Raw genomic sequence first — 19,852 nt, 5'->3', positions numbered from 1 at the left:
TTTAGATAAGGGCAAGAGGGTCATTTTACTCAAAAAGACAAAACTAATGATTGATTTTCTTAATTTGTGTGTTTTTTGTCTGTGGATAATAATTTTGTGACGGAATGTGTACTTTATAGGTAGATTGCAAAATTCAATATCGATAATTAATCAATCATTGTTTGGTAGTTTGTAAAAGTAATTATTAATAATTAATATTTTTTTAAATAGATTAATATATATATATATATATATATATATATATATATATATTATTTTAATTATTACCTTAGTATTTCCGACTAATGATTATTACTTATTAATCGTTATATTAATATAATTATTATTATATTATTAGTTCCAATTAATATTTAATATTTAAGTATGGTTGCTTTAATTTTCTTAGTAAATGGTTCTGATGTTTTACATTATTATTTTATTAGTTCCGATTTTTTTTACGTCCGATATTAAACTTTTGTCTCATAGATTCATAGATCTGATGGATTTTTTTTGTGAGTGGCATAATAATGGGCCCATGCAACCATTTGGTTATTGCTTTTACATTTGGGTTATATGTTAATAAATATTATAAATTATAAACAGTTAAAATATATTATAAATTTTAACATAGTAAATATATTCATGGAAATAATAATAATAAGAGTTGGACGTCACAAATAAAACATTTTACATTTATATAGATATCGATGTTTTAAAATTAAATAAAATATTTTAATCTGATGTAATTTGAAAATTATTATTTGAAGGTTGCTAAATCATTTAAATAGCAGTAGGAATTTAAAATGATAGTATCGGCTATTTCATTTCTAACACGAAATAAAAATAGAAAAAAAGTAAAATGAATTTAAGGAAAAAATAGATATAATGACCGGGGGTATGGTTAGACTATAAAATGGGTATTGATAGCCTAACCGTGTATAAATGTTAAATATGACATTTGAGAAGATAAAATTAATTCTACAAAACAATGTCCCATTCGCTTAATTTGTCCTTCAAAATTTTGAAAATACACCCCTAATGTTTTATTGTATTTACTTTAAACTTTAGTGAATAGATTTTTTGTTATATGTTTAAATAGAGTTTTATTTCATTTAACTCTTTGGTATGGTATATCATTAGAAAACACCAAATGGCTTCTAGCCCAACGGTATTAGGTTGTGGACATAGGTGAAATTAGATATTAATTTATGTGTAGATTATATATTTATATTTGACGGTTCAAAAAAAAAATATCATTACAAAACATATAACTCAAATTTTTTCCCAAAATTCTATTGTAGTTTTATTAATTTTAATTTGAATATATTATTTCTTACTATTTAGTTATATCTATTAAAATATTTAATGACATTTTATTTAAGAAATATAAATTTTAATAACATATCATAAGTTGATCATTGGAGATTTTATGATGGATGAAGTTGCGAGTTTGGCGTAGCAGGTAAGGGCGGTACCATCGACGTATTGATTCCATCGAGTGCATGGTAACGTCGACATATTGATTCTGAGAAACATATATCTTAACCCTCTCACTCTCTCTCTCTCTCTCTCATTAATCGATCAAAAATACAATTTTTTTTACGAATATAAATAGCAAATGCCTATCTCTATCTTTAAAAATAAAATATTATTTCGTTCTATTTCATCATTTTTCAATTATTTAATCATTCTTCAGTTCCATTCATTTTCTCTCTAATTTTATTCGTATTAGTATTTTCAATTATCGTGTTTGAATTTTAATTGTTGTTTTTTTTTCAACTGTACTATTTTCTATTTTAATAAAAATAATATTATGTTTAATTTAATTTAATTTTTTTATAATTTCAAATTAGTAAAAGTTTAATTTTAAAAAATGATAAAAATAAAAAATTGAATGAAAGCATTAAAAATATTTTTCATATGTTATGAGATAGAACGGATAAAATTGAAAGAAAAGAAAAACAATAATATAACTGTGATATGAAAATTGATTATAAAGGATGAGAAATCTATTCTTAAAATTATGAAATTTAAAAGCCTTATTAATAGATGTAAACCAAATCAATGTTAAATAACTTAAATGTTATTGAAGTTTATTTTATCATTAATATGAAAATACATAAAATTAGAAAATTTATAATATTTTTAAAGAACGACCATCTGATGATCAAAGTCATATACATATCGAGAAGTGATGGTTGTTACTTTATTATCATTTTTTTATTTTAATATATAAACAAAAATGTACACATTTATATTTTAAAAGTACATTATTGTTTTATAAAATCTCATTATTTATTACTATAAATATATTATAATGTATTTTATTATAAACATTTGTTATTTAGTGTTGAACACTTTAAAATTCTCAATCAATAAAAAATAGTAAATATTGAAAATAATAATAATTACCATGTGTTTTATTTTATATATACAAAAAATAAGTTTAGTTAATAAAACAAATTAATAAACAAAACAATAAAAGAAAAAGGGGAAATGACGTATAGGCCCTATAATGTTTTTAGGGTTTACCCATTTAGCCACTTAATTTATTTTGTGGTTTGATAAGGGAACGAAGTATTTGTTACCTATCAATATAATCTCTTTCACCTATTGTAGTCGGTATACGTTGCCACATAAACCTAGCCCAAAACGTAAGCGATGACATGGCAAGAATTTAAAGCGTCGAACTACCGCAACGATGTCGTATTGAAGGCGAATCGTAAGGAGCAAGGATCGACTGTTCAAGCGCCTCCATATAAAATCAAGACTTCCTTGACCTAAAATGGCACATCTGCAAACTTCATTACCCCAATCTCGTCTCTAAGTTTACTCCAAAATCCCTTCGATCGGACATGCAAAACACAACTGGTCTCGAAACTACCGCCGTCACATGGATGAGAATCATTCGAATGGTGCAACCAACGAAGACATGGCCATCAATCTACTGTAAACCCAGCTGGAACTGTCTCTTATACGGGAGGACTTCCAAGACCAGTTGCGTGAGCTCCGTCAGGCAGTTAATCGAGACTTGGATGCCATGAACCGTGAGGTCGATGACGTTCGCGCTGGTCAGTTGGATATCTCAAATCTTGTTGCTGATCTTAAAAATCATTTCGTTTCTGTGCAAGGAGCATATGTGAAGACGGTCTTCCAGCACAAGAAACGTAAGAAGCTGAAGTATTGTTTTGGGATTGTTGGTGTTGTTACTGTGTCTGTGGTGACGTATATGTTCTTTAACTAAAAAAAGTTGAGTAGGTTGAAGCATTTCAGTCCTGGGTTTGTGTTTTGGTGTGTTATTTATGTTGTTTAGTGTCAATATTAGTAGTAGATTTTGTGTGTGTTGCTGGTATTAGTTTGTGATGTTGGTGTGTAGATTTGGTGGTGGTGTTGCCTGGGCTGTTGATGGTCATCCTTTTTTGATGAAGTTTTTTGTCGATGATCTCTGTAATAGGTTATTCAATAGCAGAAAGTGATGTAAACAAACCCATGGCTGAAATGTGTTTTAATATGTTATTATTAAAAAAAATTGTCTTACACCAGTATATGTATGTGTGCATGAAAGAAAGAAACATTTGGGGATTATATATGTTTCAATAACTTGTTCCCAAGTCAATCATGTGGATGTCCATCGACTGGGACGGGACCACAAGCCAAAGCAAAATGAATATACCTTTTTAATGCACATAGACAGGGACCACAAATGGTGCAGTTTGGGAAAAGGGACAAAACTAAACAATACATTTGCACACGATGCATTGTGTCTGCTTGTCTGCAAACCTTTTTTGGGAAAAAAAATAAAGTTTTCTAAAGATGGACTTTTCATGTTGAATGGATTAAGTCACAAGTACCCTGTTTTTGACAATGACTTAATTACCCCCACACCCAAAATGGTCAATTTACAATGACTTAATTACCCCCACATCCAAAATGGTTAATTTACAATGACGTAATTACCCCCACACCCAAAATGGTCAATTTACAATGACTTAATTACCCCCACATCCAAAATGGTTAATTTACAATGACGTAATTACCCCCACACCCAAAATGGTCGATTTACAATGACTTAATTACCCCCACATCCAAAATGGTCAATTTACAATGACTTAATTACCCCCACATCCAAATTGGTCAATTTACTTTGTAATGACTAAAATGCCCATAAAACCCCTACATATTTGTGGCACGGGACAATAATAACATACCATATAACAACTTACCACACAACAAAACAACATAGTAGACCATAAAAGAACATACATAGATCATTTGTTTATTGCAACACACATTCACTACAAATAACAAACAATTATCTAATCCAACTCCATGGTCGTTGCAAGACTGCTACCTTCACCTCCCACATTTTTTGCAAGCTTCATTTTAATGATTCTTTCTGACTTCTTTCGTTTGTTAGGCGGTTTAACATGCTTAACTTGATGAACACGAGCATTGACCTTCACCCCTTCCTCCCGTCCATTGACTCCCACCATCCTCTCTTCCTTACCAATCCTTTCCAAAGCATCACTAGCATCTATGATCTACCATTACCTCATCATCCCCAACCCCTGTGGCAACGTTTACAAACTCCTGCGTAGGTATAGTTTTTTGTTTCTTTGTTCCATTTTGTTTGGATGTCCCTACACCTTTACTACAAGTAGCCTTGTTGTGTCATTTCTCCTTACATATGCTACAAGAAACTTTCTTCCCATGCCTTGGAGATGGTGTGTTTTCCCATCCGTTCAGAAGCATCTCTTCTTCTCTTTATTGTTGGCCTGCCTGGCATACGTCTTTTCAATGGAGGCAAAGGGGGTATCAAGTCAGTAGAAGGCCACATATTTTTTCCATTCATCCCATGGATTGGCTGTTTGTAAGTATTATGGTTTAATGCAACCAAGCACATTGGATCTACATATGGACCATCAGGTGTGATATTTAAGTAGGCTAAGGTGGCAATTGAGTGTACGCAACCATATCCATTAAGTTGCCATAGCCTGCAGCTGCATTCCTTTTTTTCAACATCAACAGTAAACGCCTCGTCCATTTTCCTTGCCTCAAACTTCATCCCCCCACAAGATATGACCTGCCAATGCCTACTATATAGATGAAAACCGCAAATATCATGAGATGTGAAGAGTAAGGTACTAATGTAATTGGATAAATGTACAAACCTTTGCTCAGTCTGGAGCATATTCAACCGTATTCTGATATTTGGACAAACAGAATAACGATTCCATCATTGTCTGGTTAGTTTCATAGTCACCATCCTTTGCATCACATATATACGAATGTCCTCTAACATGCTTAGTATTGGTTTCTTCCGGGCATCCAAAATCACACTATTAAAACTCTCTGAAAAACCATTCTCTAACTCTGAAAAAAGCCAAAGACCAAGTCTTTGGATCTCTATCCATAAAATGCACAACTGCTTCCGGATTTAATTTTCCAATCTCTTTCATAACTACATTAAATTGTGCTTCAGTTGTTGTCTTGCTCGCTTTCCAAAACAGATTTTCAAACTTGGATCCACTAAATCTCTTTTTAAAATTCGCATAGATATGTCTAGCACATTGCCTATGTTCGGCTGCTGGAAATACTTCCTTTACTGCCTCAATCAAACCCTACATAAGTCACATTAATGTTTGAAATTAGAATAAGAATTAGTAATTTTAGAACATGCACTAGTTTTGAACCATACCTTGTGTTGATCCGAAATTAGAACCAAACCATGTCCATCATTCCAACATTGCAAATCTTCTGAAAGAGTTTCTATGAACCATTTCCAATTCTCTTTGTTTTCCACACAAACAACTGCCCAAGCAATCGGCGATATTCCATTGTTAGCATCTCTACCCACAGCACAAAGCAACTCCCATTGACAAAAACTTTTCAGTAAACAACCATCCAAGCTAATGATCCTTCTACATCCTCCCCTCCATCCCTCTTTTACTGAAGCAAAACATATGTATATTTTGCTGAAATAATTCTTACCATCAGGCATTGAATCAACACAAATTTTAATTGTGGATCCAGGATTTGATCTTCTAATCTCCTCACCATATGACCATATTCTTGCATAATTTTCAGCTATTGTGCCTTCAGATAGACTCAATGCATACTTCTTGGCTCTCCTACACTGACTCATACTCACATTAATCCTAAAAGCGGTTTTTACCTCCTCTCTAAGCAATCAGACACTCATCTTTTGATTGTTATAAAATTGGTGCTTAAAGTGGGTCCCTATCCATTTGTAAGTCACAATTGATCCGAATTTGAAATTTTTTGCACAATTATGCTCACCGATAAAAGACTTTATCTGGAAAGACTTATCATCACTCATCCAAGAACCCCAAAGCCTAAAAGTACATTTTCCATCACAACATTTGACAAGTAATCGTCTATATCATTCTTAACAAAACATAATTGATAACCATTCGCGACAGCATAGTTACAAAGCATGTGTTTCAATTGCTTAGGACTCTCAAACCTCATACCTAAAACAGGTTCTTGCTCCTTCCAATTGAGCTTATCATTGAAAATGTTTGGTAATTCGGGATAAACATCTTCATTGTCACCTATGTCTTCTTCGAAAGACTCACTTACACCTTGTAACGACCCAAAATCATGACTAAAAATTTCGTTTTAAAAACATTACTTAAACCATAACTGTCAGTTCATAACATAAATCATAACATAAAATCATAATGTTAATTCAAAACATAATCTTCTTATCAGAGTAAAACATCCCAGGCTGACTAACTATGGTGTGTGCCATGCGATCATCTCGAGCTCTTCCCTCCGCTACCGGAAGTACCTGAAACCAAAACTGAAAACTGTAAGCACGAAGCTTAGTGAGCTCCTCCAAACTACCACATACCATACAATAACATATAAAGCACATACTGGGCCTTGCCCACTGCATCGGACCGAAGTCCGGACTAACTGGGGCCTTGCCCCTGCATCGGACCAAAGTCCGGACTAACTAGGGCCTTGCCCCCTGCATCGGACCGAAGTCCGGACTAACTGAACATAGCATAACATGATCATAGCATATAAGCACATATACTGCATACTGCATCGGACCGAGGTCCGGACTAACTAACACATAAACATGTCTGAATCATAAAGACATCAAGCATACTGAACTACTGCATCGGACCAGAGTCCGGAACTACTGCTAACTAAACAGGCCGACATTGTGGCCGTAGACCAGTTCCTACTGGGAGGAAAACTCACCTGAACTGCTGAACTCTGCTGATAATCCTCTGGCTGCTAATCGACTATTCTCTGAAGCGATGCTCTCCTAGCTCACCGAGCTACCAACACCAAATAATAGAACTTAGCCTAACTGTCCTCCAGAGGTCAACTAAGTCAACTCTGGTCAAGGTCCTGGTCAAAGTCAACCTTCCAGTTGACTAGACTCGCCGAGTTGTTCTACCAACTCGCCGAGTCCATGCTCCTCAAATCCCAAACAACCCCGACTCCACTCGTCGAGTCTAGCGAGAACTCGACGAGTTCTCCTTCATCTAACACATCGGGACTATCTTCAACTGACTCGCCGAGTTGTTCTACAACTCGCCGAGTCCATCTTCATCAACTAAGAAGATTGCCTTGGACTCGCCGAGTTCCTCCTTGAACTCGTCGAGTACCATGATCTTCATGTCCATCACGGACACAGATTGGCTGAGTCCTTCTCTAGCCCCACTCACTGATCCGACTCATAAACAGAAGGGTTTGGGTTTTGCGACCCGACTCGCCGAGTCCATGAGCTGACTCGCCGAGTCCTCCTTGTGACAACTCTATTCTGTCGATTTCAGTCAATTCCAACACTTCCAACCCATAGATCTGGACTCCTTATGCTAGCATTGCACGTAAAGTTGCCAACTTTACGTGCATGCAAGGTGCTATGAGGCTAAAAGCCTTAATCCAAGCTTCAAGGAAGACCTAGGTCATGAAATGGGACCTTAGCTGAATAAAGCCAACTACTTTGAGCTTCTAAAGCTCAAGAGTGTCCATATCTGTTGTCCAAACCATCCACAAAGGCTTAATACTCGGATTCTACTTGGAAATGATCCAATTGTGACAAAAAGGCAAGCTAGAAAGGGGATTTATCAATTGAAAGCTCAAGGTCCAGACTTTTTACCTTCTAACAGTTGCCAACTCGATGTGAAGGCTGGATCTACACTTCCTTCCTTGCTCCTTTCTCCCAAGCCTTCAAAATCCACTCCAATGGACCTTAATCTTCACCAAAAGCTCCAAAAATGAAGTTGGGTGGCTAGGGTTTTGGGGGTTCTGGACGAGAGAGGCTGCAATGAACCCTAGGGAAGAGAATAAGATGCTTAAATAGGGCACCAAGTCCCGGAATTAGGGCTTCCTAACCCAGACCTGACTCGCCGAGTCCACTCTCCGACTCGTCGAGTCGATCACTTAATCTTGCACCCGGATCCCGCTCCGACTCGTCGAGTTCTTCCTTGGACTCGACGCGTTGACCCCCTTTTGACTTAGGGTTTTTCTTTCCTTTCTTGGCTTTTTCTGATACCGGGTGTTACACACCTGCTTTCTTACCCATGTCTACCTGAATCTCATTACCATTTATAAAAAAACGAGGCTTCTGATGGTCATCCTCATCGTCATCGACATCCTCATCCTCGTCGTCATCATCGTCGCCATTCGCTTCCTCATCGTTTGTGTCACCCACATCCCGATGCCCTGTTGCAACTTCCTTAACCAGTCCTGCACCATCAAGTACTTCTTCCTGTACGTTACCAACAAACTCGTCTTTGTGTTCATCCAACCATTCATGTATGTTACTATTCCCAAAATGGTTTACATACATAGGGAGTATAACACCACATTCATATGCAATTGCTATGAAGTCGTAATAATCGGGGTCATTGCAAATTAGAGTCAAACCTTTTGGAAAATCAATATCAGGTTGGCAGTAATAGAGCTTCTCACACTTTTCCCCAGTGAACCTTTCGATGAACGCAACACACACATCCTTGTCCATTCCTGCGAAATCGATGTCCGAAAACCTCTGAGTAATTCCACCGGTGTAGCGTATGGGGTTTCTGGCGAACATTCTTTGGAAGTGGACATCTACTTGTAAGAATACAGGTACCATGCTTGAGGATTCAGAAGTAGCTCACAAAAAAGGGTTTATCGATGAAGTGTTGAACAGTGGAGGTAAAAGGGCTCTTTTATAAAGCATATACCGACAGTAAGAAGGAAGCGACTAATTAATGACATGACATTAGACGAAAGTCACAGTCAGCATCCGATGTGGTGTTAGTAGAAGGAGGTGGACTTAAAATGACCGGCTAACCCCTTCACAATTGAAATAAGGACTTAATCGACCCGACAAAGAGTAATTCGTTACCTTATTAAGCCACAAAATAAGTTAAGTGGCTAAATAGGTAAACTCTAAAAACATTATAGGGCCTATACGTCATTTTCCCAAAGAAAAACTATAAAAGTGGAAAGTGGAAGGTAGATTGTGAGAATTTAATAGAAAATAAGAGGCATTAAATGAGAAATGATAAAATATTAAAAACCAAATTGAAGGTCAATGATTTGTTGACAAATGAAATGACTTTCGTGTATATAGAATTTTATAGGGTAATTCTAAATGCACGATAAAAGCTCTAAATACACGAAAGTGGAGTAACGTCAATCACTGTATCAATCATTATGAGTGAATATTTTTAATTTAAATTTTCAGTTCTTTTCCTTCTACTTCTACAAAACTTTCAAAATTTGCCCTATACGCTTTCAATATTCATACCATCTTTTGTATTGTTATATTAGATTAAAAAAATATAATAATAATATTAATAATATATTAAATTACGATTGTTAAAAAGATGACGTCAATATATTAACATCCTACAAATATTTGTTTTTTTTTCATTTTCTATGGAATTAAAGTTATTTAATAATTAAAGTTACTAATTTAAGTTTATTTTTTATTTATTTTACTATTTAATGGTTTTAGTCTTGAACTTTTACTCTTTTTTTTAATTTCAAACACACACACACACACACATATATATATATATATATATATATATATATATACATATATATATAGGGTTAGGTTATTTTGTTTTTACTAACTATTGTGTGCCAGAATGTACAGATCTGGATCACCAGATGGAATTGAATCAAAGGTCATGATCTGAGGGTCTATGATATTACAATAGGGTAAAATGTATCATATAATCACACAGCATAAGGGCATTTTAGTCAATTGAGACAAATTTAAAAAAGGAAAAATCAAGATTTATGGGATAATTAATGATTTTGATTTAAAAAATCTGATTTTTTTTTTCAAATTAATTCAATTTCAAACGTAATTTGTAAGCATAAACCGATCTTATTCTATCAGAATGTCATTTTGTTATAATGATGTTCTGTAATTCTGTCAGAATGGTATACAACTATGAACATAATATTATAAACACATATTATCAAGACCAATAATTTTCAATGAATACAAATTTTATATAAGACGAAGTTTAATAGTTTAGAATTAGTACATTCTTAAAGAATACAACTATGAACATAAATTACATTCATTCTTGAAATCTCTTGCAAAAAAAATATCGACATTCTTGAAAGAATCCTCATTCACTTTCTTGTTTCATTCCTAGATGTCTTGTGTATGTTTGACCTCTAAGCCACTTCAAAATATGCTAGCATTCTATGAGATTGACATTTTGTGAGATCGACATTCTGTCAGAATTGTATTGTATGAGAATGATTTTATACAAGGAGCTGCAAAAGGAGATAAACTCGAGGATGGTAAGTGATCCCCAGGTAAAACTTGAAACATCTGAAAAACATAAGAAACAAAAATCATGTTAAAACATCAGCCAATTGTTTTACAATCCTTGCAAAATCATTCTTATGTGATTCTACCATAATCATTCTTATGTGATTATACCGGAAATACAATTCTGGCAGAATCATTCTTATGTGATTCTCCAAGATTATAATACTCTCTACACATTATTCAAATAGAAGAATACATTAGATACAAAATATTCTTAAAGAATGAAATAATTATTCTTAAAGAATGAAACAATTGGAGATAAGAATAAACACCCAATGATGAGGAAAGAAAGTCATTCTTACAGAACTAGCTTAATCAGCTTAAAGGGAATATACTGCAGAATGAATTCAAATTTCACAAAAATAAGCCCATTTTAAAATACAAATTAATACTAGCAAGAAGGAAAAGAAAAGGCTAGAGCAGTGCCAAAATGTTCTCTAGAAACTATACCTTCAAGAATGCAAACCCCAACTATAATCGTCCAACCAGCACCTGATATATTTCATAATCGAAAAATGATTTCCTCTCTTTCAGTATTGAAATAAAATGAGAGGAATTCTAAATTTAAAGTATGATAGAATAACATAATTCTTTGTTTTGATTTTGTTTACCTTTGGAGATGAGATGGACAACAATAAACATTCCATCACTAACCATGAATACAATCTGAGACTGCCATATTTCTATTTGGCATTTCATCAAACACTTTAAGGGCGCTCCCTAAATCACCACATTTTCTATGAATCATGAATGAAAAAAAAAATCCAATTCATAACCATCAACATCAAATTCATATGAACAACAAGATATTTCAACACCGTTATAAAAATCTAAAACTAAAAGTTGAAATTGTAGAAATTGGCTAGTTGGAAGAACGAAGAAAAAAACCTGTTTTCTATGGAATGGAATTGCAAGTCTGGTAAATGTAAAGAAAATATTAATAATACTCAAAATTGAACTGTTGGCGCTACTAATAGTTGACCTTTCAGAGTAAAGGCTCAAGATTTCATTAAAACATTCATCAATGATCAAGAAACACGTAAAAGATCGAAAATTCATAGTAAAATTGAGAATAAAGTAACATAGAAAGAAGCGATCGTTGTTACTTGCACAAGAATGCACATAAACGAGTGAATATAATAGCGAATTGATACTTAAAACAATAGGAACTTACAGATCAATGACTGATATCCATTTGAGAGTGGAGTAGACAGATTCTGGATCACCCTTAGTGTATGATTCTTTCACGGCGACACGAAGCTTTTTAGTCGGGTCTTGATCGGATTTAATGGCGCCGATGTAGACACACCCGCAACCACCTTTGCCGATCTTTGCTGATCGGCTGAAGCCATTGGTGGCCGATTTGAGTTCGAGGAAAGTGAAGACTCGAAGATTACTTGGTCTCTGTGAAAAACTAGGAACATTAGACCTTCTGTCGATCTATGAAAAAAAATAAGCCCCGTTGATATAAAACATGATATAAGAGAGAGACTACGTCAAATATATTTATTTTATTTCCTTAATTGTAGGATTTCAATTAAATGATCCCTTAATTAAAAGTACAAAAGGTCCAAAATACCATTAAATGATTTATTTAATTATTTATTATTTCTTAACTTTTCATTGATGCATTTAAAAACACAATAACTGCTAGAAACATTTGAACCTAGCTCTCTCTCTCTCTCTCTCTCTCTCTATATATATATATATATATATATATATATATATATATACATATGCTAATTACTAATGATGGTGGTTATGTCTAATTTTCTTTAACTAAAATCATAAAGAATCAGTAGATATACTATAAAATTAGTAAATATACTATAAAATCATAATAACATAATCATTTTCTCTGTTACTAAAAAAATAACAAAATAATTTAGAATTCAGTTATTATGAATAATAAAAATAATCATTTTCTCTACATATAAACGAACTGAACAAACAAGAACAAATGTCTGTTTATTTGCGTTCGTTTAATTTAACCGAACAAATAAAAGAGTAAACGAAAACGAATTGAACGAATACAAACAAAGGTTTGTTTATATTCCTTCATTTAGACTTGTCTATTTAGAACTTTAAATGTATTTAACTCAATAATCATTTAGAACATTAGGACTATGATTAGTTTACTATTTTAACTGTAAATATATATGAGCTTGATAGAAATTTATAGTAGTTTATTGCAATCAGTCAAAATCATGATCACTTTTACACGATACATTCGTGCCAATAAAAAGATACTTTATAGTAGTTTACTCGCCGAAAAAACAAATCACCGAAACAAACTATTCACACTCGTCGCTTAGCGTGGGTAAACGGCTACTATATATATATATATATATATATATATATATATATATATATATATATATATATTACATTTGCAAATGAAAATTATGTAAGATTAAGATAATGATAAAATTTCTAAAATCCTTAAAAAATAAATCAAGTTAAAAGTTGAATTTTAAAAACTTTGGACGACTACAACCCATATATGATACAAAAAGATGTAGTACGGTGGATTTAGATACCTAAGTTTATATACTTTGTTGTGTATATTCACATATATATATATATATATATATATATATATATATATATATATATATATATATATATATATATCAAGTAAAGTTATTGAAATTTGACTGAATAAAATTTATAAGGGTGTATTTTTTAACTTGCATCTAAGTTAAAGGAGCTAAAATCAAAAAATATAAAAAGAATTGAAATTGCCAAAATAACAAATGTGATGGGATTGATTGTAATCATTGATTATACAGAATTTATTCCTGCTAATAGGAGCACCCATTTTATATAGTGCATTTATAATAAGCCATAATATATTTCGTTCTAAGTTCAGTCAAAATTATTTGATTGGACTATTCCTTCTTCGTTTAGTACACATGGTAACCACACCGGCCACTGTGCACAAAACAAACACGTGAGGATGGGAGTCGGCAGTGTATCGTCATCAATGCATTAAATGAAATGAGAAAAAGGAAAGATAAATACGTCGGTTGTGTTTGTCTAGGGACTCGCAGTTGTGATTTGTACCAAGGGATATCTCTGGAATCCGCATATCCCCATTTTTGTCTTGCTGATCATCAACCCATTTATTTAGGTAATAAAAGAATCCACCTAATTTCTAACAAGATTGATCATAAACTTTTCTTATGTCAGTTTGATCTTTGTGATTTCGATTTTGGTTTTCCAGGGATTTCCCTTTTGATTTGAAGAAATGGAGGTAGTGGATTACTTGAGTGATGAGAGGAATAAGGCGCAGTTCGATGTGGAAGCCATGAAAGTTGCTTGGGCTGGTTCTCGTGAAACTCTTGAACTATCTGAGCGTATGGCCAAGCTCGTTGCTAATGATCCTGTATGATTAAGAATTCACTTCAATTTATGTTAAATTGCAATTTTCGTTTATTTGTAGATAAGATTTAGGGTTTTAATCGTGTTGTTATTAGGGCCTTTAACTAAGTCTAGAAAGTTTATTATGCAATCTTTCGATTCATGTTGTTTTAAAGAAAATTGAACTCTTCACCTTGTCTGCTTAGGCTAAGCACACACGTAGATGTCCTGTATATGTTTTAACTGTGTTGTCTTCATGGGTTATATGGTTCTTTTACTTGTATTATATGATTCCCATTAACTAAGTGTAGAAAGTTTATTATTCTTTCTTCAGATTCGTGTTCCCTTAAAGAAAACAATGATCTGTTCACATTGTCTGCTACTCTGCTTAGGCCGAATAGACACGTAGATGATCATGTATGGTTCCAAATTCACTTCAATTCATGTTGAATTGCAAAGTTGATTTATAGATGAGATTTAGGGTTTTACGCTTGTTAATTTCAGGGGTTATCTGGATATTTTTACCTGTTATATGATCCCCTTTAACAAAGTGTAGAAAATTGATTGTGCATTCTATAGATCCATGTTCCTTTAAAGAAAAATGATCTGTTCACCTTGTTTCCTTAGGCTAAGCAGTAGTCAAGTCTGTACATTTTCTTTAAATATACATTTATATTACATCTTGTCATTTGCAGGCCTTTGAGAAGTTTACCAGACCTATGCTTGGTAGGAAAGAGTTGTTCAAGAACACACTTAAAAAAGCTGCATATGCATGGAAGTTGATTGTTAATCTTCGTCTATCTGGTAATCTTTACTTTTAAGGAAGCAAAGCTGACTATTTTCTCATATAACACTTTCACCATTTTCACTTGGCAATGCATTTTTTGTTAATCTCAGAAGAAGAAGCCAAATGGTTGCGACTTTATATTGATGAGCCTGCTTATACTGATCTTCACTGGGTAAATTCTTGTCCTTCCCAACTCCCAAGTCTTAGTTATGAACATGCTTATGGATGTTTGTTTGGAGATTTTCATTTTCTTATCAACCACAAGTGATAACTTTCACATACAATGGAATGGATCTATGTCCCTTCTGAAACTATATAGATGGTTACTTTTATCTTCAATGATTAACAAAAAGATTGTGCCCTATGATTTCTTAGGGAATGTTCATCCCAGCCATAGAAGGACAAGGCACCGAGGAACAAAAGCAGAAATGGTTGCCATTGGCCCAAAAGATGCAAATTATTGGTTGTTATGCTCAAACAGAACTTGGTCATGGATCCAATGTGCAAGGTCTTGAAACAACTGCAACATTTGATCCCCAAACAGACGAGTTTGTCCTTCACAGTCCTACTTTAACTTCAAGCAAAGTAAGTAACATGAAATGGATTGTTCTTTTATAAAGATCCCCCCCTTTTCTCTATGTTTTTCCACTTTTTGATATTTTTTCTTATTTTCTAATTCGACTTTGCTTCCACTCTCTTAATCTTTTCTTTAGTGGTGGCCTGGTGGATTGGGGAAAGTGTCAACACATGGTGTCATTTATGCTCGCCTCATAGTAAATGGTCAATTCCATGGAGTTCATGGTTAGTGCATATTACCATTTTATCTTCTGCAATGATTTCTTACATCAGTTAAATTTCTAAACTTTCATCATTTTGTGGAAACATGAAGTTACTCATTATTTGCCATCTTTATTTTCTCAAAGGCTTTATTGTCCAACTAAGGAGCTTGGAGGATCACTCACCTCTTCCTGGCATTACTGTTGGTGATATTGGACTGAAGTTTGGAAATGGAGCATATAACACCATGGACAATGGTGTTTTAAGATTTGATCATGTGCGTATACCAAGGAACCAAATGTTAATGAGGTAAATAAGTAAACATATCCGCCTATCTTACTTGCATTGACTTGTAGTAAACTATCTGAATTTATTTTTTTGATTCAATCAGGGTGTTACAGGTTACAAAGGAAGGAAAAATCAAGCAATCTGATGTTCCTAGACAACTCATTTATGGGACAATGGTGTATGTTAGGCAAACAATAGTAGCAGATGCTTCCAAAGCATTATCTCGTGCTGTTTGTATTGCCACAAGATATAGTGCTGTTCGCAGACAGTTTGGGTCACGTAATGGTGGGCCCGAGACACAGGTTATTTAAAATCTTTCATTTTATAAAAGATTATATAAAACGATTCTTCTGTCATAACAAAGGGGTCTAAAATCTAAATGATTGAAGATGTTGGATTTGTTTTTTTTGTTCAGGTGATTGATTATAAAACTCAGCAAAGTAGACTCTTCCCTTTGTTGGCTTCTGCTTATGCCTTTAGATTTGTGGGGGAGTGGTTGAAATGGTTGTACATGGATGTGAAGCAAAGATTAGCAGCTAATGACTTCTCAACTTTGCCTGAGGCACATGCATGTACTGCAGGGTTGAAGTCCTTGACAACTACTGCTACAGCTGTGAGTATCCTATTTTCATTTCTCCCTAAATATTTAGGTTTAATTTGATTTGTATATGTAATATATTGGTTTCAGGATGGAATTGAAGAATGTAGAAAACTATGTGGTGGGCATGGGTACCTTGTTAGTAGTGGGCTTCCTGAACTATTTGCTGTTTACATTCCTGCTTGTACATATGAAGGGGACAATGTTGTCCTTCTGCTACAGGTAATGTGAAAAATGTGTCAATTGCGATTGAGATTTTATTTGATGACATTAAAAGGTAAAATTGTGAAAGTTAAAATTTTGAAGGTTGCAAGGTTTTTGGTGAAGACAGTTTCGGAGCTGGGATACAAAAAGCCAGTTGGGACAACAGGTTATATGGGACGAGCAGCAGATCTGCTGCAAAATAATTGTGCTGTTCAAACCGGTAAATCCACTTGAACTCTTTTTTTATAATAAATATTTAAATTTATTAGTGTTAATGGATCTGTGCTCAAAGAAAATGAATGAATGACTTATGATCTTTAATGGGAATGGGATGCAGCTGGGGAGTGGCTAAACCCTGATGCGGTTGTGGAAGCATTTGAGGCTAGGGCTGCTAGAATGGCTGTTAGCTGTGGTCAACGGTTAGCCAAGTTTGAGAATCCAGAAGAAGGTTTGGCTTGGCTTCATGATTCATATTCATATCCATATGTCTTGTTGTATCATGCAGAAAAAGGTCAATTCATGTGAATTTTGCTCTACAGGTTTTGCAGAACTAGCGGCTGATCTGGTGGAGGCATCAGTTGCTCACTGCCAATTAATTGTTGTGTCCAAGTAAGTTTTCTCAAATATTTTTGGAAATTTGCCTTTATTTATTTATTTCCTTCCATTTTCTCAAATATTTATTTACTTTCAGGTTCATTGAGAAATTGCAGCAAGAGATCCCTGGAAAAGGAGTGAGAGAGTCGTTAGAGGTGTTGTGTTATGTGTATGCATTGTTCCTTGTTCACAAGCATCAAGGTGATTTTTTGGCCACTGGGTATCTTACCCCTAAACAGGCCTCACTTGCTAACGATCAGCTCAGAACTTTGTACTCTAAGGTTACTCACTCTCATTCATTTATTTGTCTATTATATTATAAAGTAGTTAAAACAAAACTAAAACTTCAATGTATGTTTATGTTTATGTTTATGTTTATGTTTATGTTAGGTGCGTCCAAATGCAATAGCATTGGTTGATGCATTCAGCTACACGGATCACTACCTGGGTTCAATTCTTGGGCGTTATGATGGGAATGTGTATCCAAAACTGTATGAGGCTGCTTGGGAGGATCCTCTCAATGACTCGGATGTGGTGGATGGATTCCATCAATATGTCCAACCAATCCTCAAACAGAAGCTGCACTCTGCTAAGCTATAATAGTTATAATATCATAGCAACTGCTGCCGAGTCTTTAGGCATTGTTTTAACATTCATAATGTGCGACTAAATTAGTTGTTAAAAGACTATTGAGTGTGCTGCTGCTTGCAAGATTAAAACTATGCTGCATCAAAATTATGTATGTATGACTATAAAATTTTACTTGGTTTTCTTTAAAGGAAGTCATTTCCGAACTTCACACCAAAGCCGCACAACTAGGGGTGTCGAACGTGTAAAATTTTCGGGTTTCGGGTAGAACGGGTATTTCCTTAAGAAAATAATACCCGACCTATATTGTAATTCGGGTTTTCGGGTATTCGGGTTTGAGGTCGGGTCAGGTAATTATCGGGTATACCCGAAATTTTTTTAAATGACACTTATTGATACTTTTTTATTTTTTTATTTTTACATGTTGGTTGGTTTAATAAAGAATCGGGTAGGAAAATACTCCATACAATTAACAAGTACATATATAATAACAATACAAATCATTATAATATGTTATGTACTTTTTTAATTCTATTCTGTGCGATAGTGAGAAACTGAGAATTGTGATGATGGTTCAGGACTTCAGCTTCAGCGTCGTATTCTCTTTGCAAGTTTGCGTCGACCGTCGAGCTGTCGTTTATAAGAAGAAAATGAAGGGTTTTGTTTTATTTGAAGTGTGCGTACGTGACTGCATTGTAAATTTGGTATTATTAAAAAATGAATTCGGGTATACCCGAAAATAAATATTCATACCTAAAACCCGACCTATATTATTATCGGGTTAACCTATTACCCGAATGTTCATACCTGTTACCCGTTCTACCCGACCCATTCTACCGGAATTCGGAACGAGTCGGGTGGGTAGAACGGGTTTCGGGTTTTTTCGACAGGCCTCCGCACAACATGCTGAGTGCTGACCGACCTTTTGACCTCAAAAGTTTTTTTCCACTCCCAAGGCAAACCATGAACTAAAAAGTAAAAACATCTACCAGATAGTGAATATATTCTATACTTTAATAGTAAGATCGTATTTTTCAATCACCGTACTATTTTTAATAAAATGTACCAATCATATTATCAAATTAATTATATCTATATTAATTACTAATGTCGGTGGCAGTTTCTATTCATAGTTGGTCCATTGTACTTCTAAAAGTTACATTTTATATCTTTATTTTTTTTATAAATATTTTGTAATACAAATGATATTTTTTTTCCTAAATATTATTTAAAATGCCACTTTTAACCTTTTTCATTTTCAACTTTATAAAATATCATTTTCGCTCCCTTTGTTTTGTAACGTTCCTATTTATCCCCCATATTTATCATTTTACGTGTTTATGTTTGTAATTTATCGGTATAAATTTGAAGTGGTTAATGTTTTGACATCAATTTAGAACTGTAGTTCTATAATAAAAACAAACTTACTTGTTTATTTTATGCACGTATCTATACATTCGAGTTTGTCTATGTTTCGATTTTTTTTTTTTTTTTTTACATTTTCATGTCTATTTGTATGTACGATTCCTACGTACGAACATATAATACATGTTTGATTATTTGGACTTCCGTTCGTTAACTTTAAAAAAAGAAATTTTACTTACTTTTATGTTTGTGTCATTATAAAATTCTAGTTTCTTTATGTTTTTGTGTTTATTTTTATGTATGTTTCTTACGTATGAATTTGGTCACATATAATACGTTTTTATTCGATGGTATATATTGGAAATAGTAAATAGTACCCACCTTGTATATTTATCTACCAATAAATGCAACGATACCTATTTTTTTTATCAATACAATCATCCAAATTCAACTTACAAAATAGACTGACACCGTC

General features: G+C 33.7%; 2 protein-coding genes across 2 annotated transcripts; one reads left to right on the top strand and one right to left on the bottom strand.

Moving 5' to 3' along the window:
• Window positions 1-5,321: 5,321 nt before the first annotated feature.
• LOC145121418 (uncharacterized) lies at window positions 5,322-6,124 on the bottom strand. The gene is made up of 2 exons (XM_079057167.1): window positions 5,678-6,124; window positions 5,322-5,600 (listed from the first exon to the last, which is right to left on the bottom strand). Exons 1-2 carry the CDS (start codon window positions 6,122-6,124, stop codon window positions 5,322-5,324), a joined length of 726 nt encoding a protein of 241 aa, XP_078913293.1.
• A 7,602-nt stretch (window positions 6,125-13,726) lies between these two features.
• On the top strand, window positions 13,727-18,202 carry ACX1 (acyl-CoA oxidase 1). The gene is made up of 15 exons (XM_079054931.1): window positions 13,727-13,946; window positions 14,040-14,201; window positions 14,872-14,980; window positions 15,074-15,135; window positions 15,339-15,548; window positions 15,677-15,764; window positions 15,887-16,049; window positions 16,132-16,330; window positions 16,444-16,641; window positions 16,717-16,848; window positions 16,933-17,050; window positions 17,168-17,278; window positions 17,370-17,439; window positions 17,522-17,705; window positions 17,815-18,202. The coding sequence occupies exons 2-15, from the start codon at window positions 14,064-14,066 to the stop codon at window positions 18,022-18,024; spliced, it is 1,992 nt and encodes a 663-aa protein (XP_078911057.1). The 5' UTR covers window positions 13,727-13,946; window positions 14,040-14,063; the 3' UTR covers window positions 18,025-18,202.
• Window positions 18,203-19,852: the final 1,650 nt, after the last annotated feature.

The sequence above is a fragment of the Lactuca virosa genome, chromosome 6 (genome assembly GCF_052849685.1).
Source record: "Lactuca virosa cultivar CGN04683 chromosome 6, Lactuca_virosa_CGN04683_v6, whole genome shotgun sequence".
In the NCBI taxonomy this organism is placed as follows: domain Eukaryota; kingdom Viridiplantae; phylum Streptophyta; class Magnoliopsida; order Asterales; family Asteraceae; genus Lactuca; species Lactuca virosa.
The sequence above is the reverse complement of the archived record's forward strand: the minus strand, read 5'-3'. Positions and strand labels throughout refer to the sequence as shown.

Excerpts from the sequence above, each read along its gene's own strand:
- LOC145121418 (XM_079057167.1), bottom strand. The coding sequence starts at position 6,124 with ATGAGTCAGTGTAGGAGAGCCAAGAAGTATGCATTGAGTCTATCTGAA. Across the intron at positions 5,601-5,677 it reads TAATTTCGGATCAACACAAG|GGTTTGATTGAGGCAGTAAA; the intron begins GTATGGTTCAAA and ends TGACTTATGTAG.
- ACX1 (XM_079054931.1), top strand. The coding sequence starts at position 14,064 with ATGGAGGTAGTGGATTACTTGAGTGATGAGAGGAATAAGGCGCAGTTC. Across the intron at positions 16,331-16,443 it reads ATGGTGGGCCCGAGACACAG|GTGATTGATTATAAAACTCA; the intron begins GTTATTTAAAAT and ends TTTTTTGTTCAG. Across the intron at positions 17,051-17,167 it reads TAATTGTGCTGTTCAAACCG|CTGGGGAGTGGCTAAACCCT; the intron begins GTAAATCCACTT and ends AATGGGATGCAG.